At 42.9% G+C, this 7,635-nt stretch overlaps 1 protein-coding gene across 1 annotated transcript; it reads left to right on the top strand.

Moving 5' to 3' along the window:
* Positions 1-19: 19 nt before the first annotated feature.
* On the top strand, positions 20-7,408 carry UHRF2 (ubiquitin like with PHD and ring finger domains 2; the record flags this gene model as incomplete). The annotated part of the gene is made up of 2 exons (XM_017877456.1): positions 20-205; positions 7,178-7,408. Coding segments are annotated over exons 1-2 (384 nt in total), but the record flags the coding sequence as incomplete, so codon positions are not given.
* Between the last annotated feature and the right edge of the window lie 227 nt (positions 7,409-7,635).

Below are 7,635 nucleotides of genomic sequence, written 5' to 3' on the forward strand. Positions count from 1 at the left end.
CGCCCCGAGCGCAGGGGAGACAAAGGGGACCGGCTCCTCCTTAGGCGCCAAGATGTGGATCCAGGTTCGCACCATTGATGGCTCCAAGACGTGCACCATTGAGGACGTGTCTCGCAAAGCCACGATTGAGGAGCTGCGCGAGCGGGTGTGGGCGCTGTTCGACGTGCGGCCAGAGTGCCAGCGCCTCTTTTACCGGGGCAAGCAGGTGAGGCGCGCCCGCCGCGCCCCTCGCGAAGCCGGGGGCTGGAACAGCTGGGCTCCTCTGGATGCACGGGTCCCAGGGCTCGGTGCACCGCGCTCTGTTGTCACCTGGCTCCGCTGCGGGTGGGCAGCCCCCGCGAGGCGCAGCGTGCGGGGCCCCGTCCCGCCGGGTGGGAGGGAGTGGGTCCCTGCCAGCCCGAACTGGAGGTGCGCCGAGCGGGGTCAGGTGAGGGCGTCCGGGGCGCAAATACCTCGCCGTTTGTTTTTGGTAGGACAGCGGCCGTAGGCACTGGACGCCCAGGTCCCTCGCTTCCCGCGCTCGGCGGGGCCTGGGGCCCCCAGAGGGCGGGGAGGGCAGAGGGCTCTGGCGGCCATGCCTCCGCGCGGGAGACCAGGAGAGCTGGCTGACCCGGCTGAGCGTTCGCCTCGCTTCTGTGGCTCTTCCGCGTCTTCGGCTCCTAAAAGGGGGAAAAGTCAGGCATTGAGCTCTCAAGAACCATACCTCTGCTTCCTGACTGGTAGAGAATTCGCGCAAACTGAAGATTCGAAGGGTTTCCAGAACTTCTGGTCCCTCTTCCTCGCCGCCTCTCCTAGGTTTGGAATGTCTCGAGGGAGGTTAGAGACCTGGGCATGAAGCAGCTGTCGGTTTAACCGGGTGCCGAGTTTACGACTGCCCAATATAGGCCAGAGTGAAAAGGAGTATAAGACTGTTTTGCTCTTCTTCTCGCCTTCTAATACTCATCTCGTTCACGCTTTTAGCACGGCACTGCAGCATAGCCAGCAGTGCATACTTGAAGGCTGTCTGTGGGCACCTCTGGTATTTTTATGGTCTGGCCAGTCTAAGATTTTTTTTTTCCTACTCCACAAGTCTGTTACAGTCTATACCCCTAGCCACTCAGACCCATCATATTTTTCTTTGTCTTCATGTTTTTGTTAATACACTAAAAGTTGGCATCCTGAATTGATAGACCACAGTTTGGCTCCAATCCTGTGGTTTGAAATAAGTGTAGCTCTTTGATTCGGTAGAAGTAGCCTACAGTCGGTAGAAGTAGCCTACAGTCGCAAACTACTTAAAAGGAATATTTTCCTCCCCTTCACAGGCTTAGTCTTCGAAGACTGTCCAGAAATTTCATAGTAACAAATTACACTTTGGGAAGGAGAGAGCTGCTTTTTTCCCCCCGTTTCTTTCTCTCTTTAAAATAATGTTATAGCACCTTTGATTTGTGTTTGCAGCCAGTTTTGTACTGACTCCTTAGTGTTTGACTTGTAAAACAGGTATTTAGTTGTAAGCTTTGCTTTTGAAATATTTGTACACTTGTTAAATACTACCTAGATTTGTTTTGCTGTGCCTCAGGTGGCTGATATTGTTTCCTTTTGATCGTAAGTGAAAAAGCATGTAATCATCTGATGCATTTTATTTTCTAGCTAGGGACAAATAGTACATGAATTCCTAGGACACTGGTGATTTCAGCACCAGAAATAGAAATGAAGGATGTTTCTGGGTGACACCCCTAAAATCTTTATTATCAGATATACTAAAATAATTATCACGTATGGGATTGGGTTAAATTCAAGGCAACAAAGTAGACTTTCAGTAAACCTGGAAGCTCATTCCAGATTCCAGGGAAAACTGGTGATAACCGTTGAACTTCTCTTCCAGGATCCTCGTGGGTAATTCAGTACTCTGGTTTCTTCAGCCCAGTGATAAACCAGTAGGGAAGAGGAATAGACCTTTGGTGCCAGCCATTAACTTGGAGACAGAAAAGGAAGGTCATTCGTACCAGCTGTGTGTTCGCTTCCTTATGAGCTGACAAGTAGCTATGGCAAGAGTGTTCTTTCTTGGTCTTTGGAGCTCCACAGATGAGTTAGCCTGCCTGTAGCAGGTAGCTACTGGATTGGCATAACAGAAAGTCCCCATCCTGTAAAATACCATGTCCTCATTGGGAAAAGGTACCCCTTCTTCAAAATGCTTTACTGCCACGTAGTGAAAAATGTCATAAATGGCAGACAGTACATTTATTTTTGTTTAAGTGGACCCGCCCCACATACTGCATTCGTGTGTTAGGTTGCAGCTTTTAATCTTTCGTATGTATCAGAATCTCTTAGGGATATGTATTATAGATGTTCAGCTCACCCCAGAACTGCAAGTAGTTGAATTTAACAAGACCCCACGGGAGATTCTGATAACACCAAGAGTTTAGAAAATGAATGTTGAGAGATAGTCTCCTATTAGTCTCTTACTATTCAGAGTATGGTCCCTGGATTCTCAGGACTAGCAGCATTGGCTTTACCCGGAAACCTCACGCCAGACCTACTGAAGCAGAATCGGTATTTTAACGATCTCCAGGTGATCTGTATGTAAATGAAGTTGGAGAAGCAGTGTTAATTCACTCCACCCCCCCCCCCCCCCCCCCGCTTTTTTTTTTAGCCGAAGTCTTGCCCTGTCGCCAGGCTGAAGTGCAGTGGCGCGATCTCGGCTCACTGCAACCTCCGCCTCCCGGGTTCAAGAGATTCCCCCGCCGCAGCCTCCCAAGTAGCTGGGACTACAGGCGCGCCACCACTCCCGGCTAATTTTTTGTATTTATTTTAGTAGAGACGGGGTTTCACCATTTTGGACAGGATGATCTCTATCTGGGACCTCAGGTGATCCGCCCACCTCGGCTTCCCAAAGTGTTGGGATTACAGGCGTGAGCTACCGTGCCCGGCCTTGACTCCACTTTTGAGTGTCAAAGTGGAAACCTGCAATACAAAGCTATAAGTTCTGGTTAGAGTGGGATAACATGCTGTGAACATTCTTACCTGGGAGGTTGAGTTTGAGGAATGCGGGGATTGGGTCTTTTCAAGGAAGAGTTATGTTGGTGGATCTCTAAATGTTTTGAGAATCCAGAGCTTTTCCTATTTTAAAGGATTCCCTCTCCTGTCATTCTTTCACTCCTTACCGCTGTAGAGATGGCCTTAAAATAGATAATAATGTGGGGTATGAACCATAGTTGAAGAAAAAAGTTGCCCCTCCCCCTTGGCTTTCACACAGAATATAAAAGTACTTGCTTGTTTAAAGGAGTATCGATGTATATATTATATATGATGTATATAATATATATATATATAATAGGTGATGGATACATGAAAGTTATTAACTTATCCCTTCACTGGCAGCACTCGTCAGTAGTTGCTTGGGAATGACTTCCCACTGCCCTCTCAGCCACTTCCACTTGGCATTTGCTTTCTAGTATTCCCTTGCATTATTGTTGCAGTTCCTCTTGTTACCTGGAATTTCTTCTTTCAACTCAGTAAAATTTCGAGAGTGGTCTGACAAAAATTCCTAACAATTTTTGCTGCTTAAGTGTTGTAAATCCTGCATCCCCATCTTCAAGTATGGCAGTTCTCAAACATTTACTTTTGAGACATTGGTGGACCTAAGTTACATGCTTCTGACTCATAGATGTTTGTAATTTCTAAATGACTGCTTCCTGTTTTCCCTACTTGGAGCATAATTTGAGTGTCAGAGATAACTTTCAGTCTTCTTTCATTAAATATGGAAGAACTTCAGTACTTCTCAAGTAAATCATCTCAACACTTCACAGCTCTTCATAGTATGTGAAGCTTTGTGGAATAAAGTTGTGTGAAACTTGTTATTGCAGTAGATAAATGGTCACTATTGTAGGAAGACTGAGGGAGTACCTATGAATTAGGGAAGGAGTGGATAATCTGGGTTTAAAAAGCCTGTCATAGCAAGCATGAGGAAAGGTGGTTATGTGTTACTGTGGATATAACTCATTATAGGGCCTCATGCCTTGATATGCTAAGACATTTGCTTAGAGACATATGCTCTTACGACATTTTTTCCTGTTAAATCAAATTTTAAAAAGTACCACTTGAAACAGCTTGTATTTACTCATGACAGTCATTTAATAGAAACTAACCAGGAGTTGAATGTGGAATTACCCTCACCGTCCCTCTGACTCTGGTTACTCAAACCTAAGTGGAAAAATGTTCTTTCAGTTTCCAGCAGTTTTATCACTTTAACTGCTATCTTCATTTTTGGAAATATCCTGCTAGTTAATTTGCATGTTTTATACTGTTAGAGTTTTATTATCTTTAAACACTTCCATTTAAAATAGTCATAATGTTTATCAGTTCTATGTTATGCTTTTTCAGCTCCTTCAGAATTAGGTATTTGGTTTGAGTTTTTTTGTGGGGGCTGTTGGAGAATGTCAAAACGATGGTGTGAATGCAGTGTTTGCTCCTTGAGTTTTTTGGGGTTTTTTCCTCCTCTATGGGAGTTCAAGACTAGAGGGTGTTCCTTTTTGTTTTTTTTTTTTTGTTTGTTTAGAGGGTGTTCTTTTGTTTTGTTTTTAATCAAGGAAGCAATATTCACATCCCTATCCTTATTAAGGCTTATTTGCTTACTGACTTGGGATACTACTTAGGCTTGTTTAGAGTAAGCATGCTAACTTGTGAGGTAGTACATAATTTAATTCCCTGACTGGGAAACTTGTAAAATTCTTGATCCCTTGTTCTACTTGACAAATACGAATACCTATAGTGTTTGAGATTGTGCTTCTTGGGTTCTTGGACCACCAGATTTCAAATTACTGATCTAGTAGATTAAAAGTTTTAAATTCAAGACTTACTTTTATTTCCTTTTGGTTGACTTCTCAAATACGGTGTTACTTTGTTAAGAGTTGTGCATGTTGAAAAGTAATACATATGAAGAGTAGAAAATGAGCAATTTAAAAATCGATTATGTTTCTGGGAAAGTGATAGTTCTGGCCTGAAAGGAGTTTAGTTTTCTTGTTTCGTTGTATTATAGTGAAATTGCCAACTGAACTTTATAAAGAAACAAAATGGAGACTTAATTTCCTAGGGCTGTTGTATTAATGTAGCAAAACCTGGGTGGCTTAAAACAATAGAAATTTACCCTCTCACAGTTCTAGAGGTCTACCAAGTTGTCAGCAGGGCCATCCTCTGATAGCTTTAGCGGGGAGAACCCTTTACACTTTGCTGGAATTTTTCTTTCTTGGCTTGTATTAAGTACATCACTCCAGTCACAGGGCTGCCTTTTTCCTGTGTCTTCACATTGTCTTCCTGCTGCATCTTTCCAAATGTCCCCTTATTGTGAGGACACTAACCATGTTGGATTAGGGCCCTAATGGCTTTGTTTTAACTTAATTACCTCTCTAAAGACCCTATCTCAAAGTGAAATCACATACTGAGGTACTGGTGGTTAGGACTTCAACAGAAAATTTTGGCAGGGACATAACTTCCTTAGCCCATAACAGTAGATTTTACGTTTCTTTTGTTAAATTTATTTCCTGATTATCTCTTTAAAAGACTCTGTTTCCAATAAGGTCACATTCTCAAGTACCATGGATTAGGATTTCAGCCCATAACTCTTGCCAAAATATGGGTGGGTTGCAAGATAATTTATTCACTATTCATCCTGGAAGACTTCTTGATAAAACTTTATAATTCTTGCAGATGGATAGAATTAGGGAACTTCAAGCAAGTGGAGTAGCATGAGCAAGAATTAGAATTATTCCTTCTTGGGTTTTTTTCTGCTTGACTTAAAAAATAGAAACCTACTGATAATGCTTTATTTTGCTCTGTCGCCCAGGCTGGAGTGCAGTGGCCGGATCTCAGCTCACTGCAAGCTCCGCCTCCCGGGTTCACGCCATTCTCCTGCCTCAGCCTCCCAAGTAGCTGGGACTACAGGCGCCCGCCACCTCGCCCGGCTAGTTCTTTTGTATTTTTTTTAGTAGAGACGGGGTTTCATCGTGTTAGCCAGGATGGCCTCGATCTCCTGACCTCGTGATCCGTCCGTCTCGGCCTCCCAAAGTGCTGGGATTACAGGCTTGAGCCACCGCGCCCAGCCCCTGATAATGCTTTAGAAAGATAAAATATTTAACTTAATGTCTTTTTAAAAAGTGAAACACTGAGCTGATGACTTAATGTCTTTATGAAAAATGAGGTCATAAAACAACTTTGAAAATTCACATTTCTTGAAGTTGATTCAAGCACTGATTAAAATAAAACTTGATGAGAAATTAAATCTAGTTTAGAGTTTTTCTGTTTAAGTCATAAGGTCACAGCAACCATGAAACATTTTGGGTTTGATTGATTGATTGATTTAGAAACAGGGTCTTACTCTGTTCCCCAGACTTGAGTGCAGTAGCATGATCATGGCTCACTGTAGCCACGACCTCCTGTGCTAAAGTGATCTCCCGCCTCAGTCTCCTGAGTAGTTGGGACCACAGGCATGTGCAGCCACACCCGCCTAAGTTTTTTATTTATTTTTATTTTTTGTAGAGATGGGGTTACCCAGACTGGTCTGGAGCTCCTGGGCTCAAGTGATCCTCCCACCTTGACTTCCCAAAATGTTGGGATTACAGATGTGAGGCATGAAACCCAGCCTCTTTTTTTTTTTTTTTTTTTTTTTTTTTTTTTTTTTTTGAGACAGTCTCTCTCTCTCTGTTGCCCAGGCTGGAGTGCAGTGGCACGATCTTGGCTCACTGCAGCCTCCGCCTCTGGAGTTCAAGAGATTCTCTTGCCTCTGTCTCCTGAGTAGTGGGATTACAGATGCACCACCACACCTGGCTAATTTTTGTATTTCTAGTGGAGACGTGGTTTCACCATGTTGGACAGGCTGGTCTTAAACTACTGACCTCGTCATCTGCCCTCCTCGGCCTCCCAAAGTGCTGGGATTACAGGCGTGAGCCACCGCGCCCGGCTTTTTTTGTTTGTTTGTTTTAATGGCTAGCAGTGTTCTCTGTAGTGAATATGGAGTAACTATTAAGAATTTATTGGGGTCCAGAGAAGACACTGACATCAGAGGCCATTAAGTAATAAGAATGGTTTTAAAATTTCTAAATTGTAGTGCTATGGATTTTAAGTTTGACTAGGACATTTGAGCAAGTGAAAATGTAGAAAGATACATTTTAGAGAAGGATTTCAGTATTCTTTCTTTATTTTCTAGTTGGAAAATGGATATACCTTATTTGACTATGATGTTGGACTGAATGATATAATTCAGCTGCTAGTTCGCCCAGACCCTGATCATCTTCCTGGCACATCTACACAGATTGAGGCTAAACCCTGTTCTAATAGTCCACCTAAAGTAAAGAAAGCTCCGAGAGTAGGACCTTCCAGTCAGCCATCTACATCAGCTTGTGCCCATCTTATTGATCCTGGCTTTGGAATATATAAGGTATGTTGTTTTCTTCAGACTTACTGTTGTGAGAATACAAATAAATTTCTTTTGTGTTCAGGATGTTTTGAATAAGTAAACATTGATTGCCATTTGAAAATAAAGATTGGGATGTTAATACAGTAACTTGTAAAAGTAGTCTTTTAAAAATTGATATGAAATACATAGACAAATATACAAGATGTATATGTACAGTTTAAAGAACAATAATGGAAATAATTGTGTAA

Source organism: Rhinopithecus bieti, unplaced genomic scaffold, assembly GCF_001698545.2.
Source record: "Rhinopithecus bieti isolate Rb0 unplaced genomic scaffold, ASM169854v2 scaffold_10657, whole genome shotgun sequence".
Classification (NCBI taxonomy): domain Eukaryota; kingdom Metazoa; phylum Chordata; class Mammalia; order Primates; family Cercopithecidae; genus Rhinopithecus; species Rhinopithecus bieti.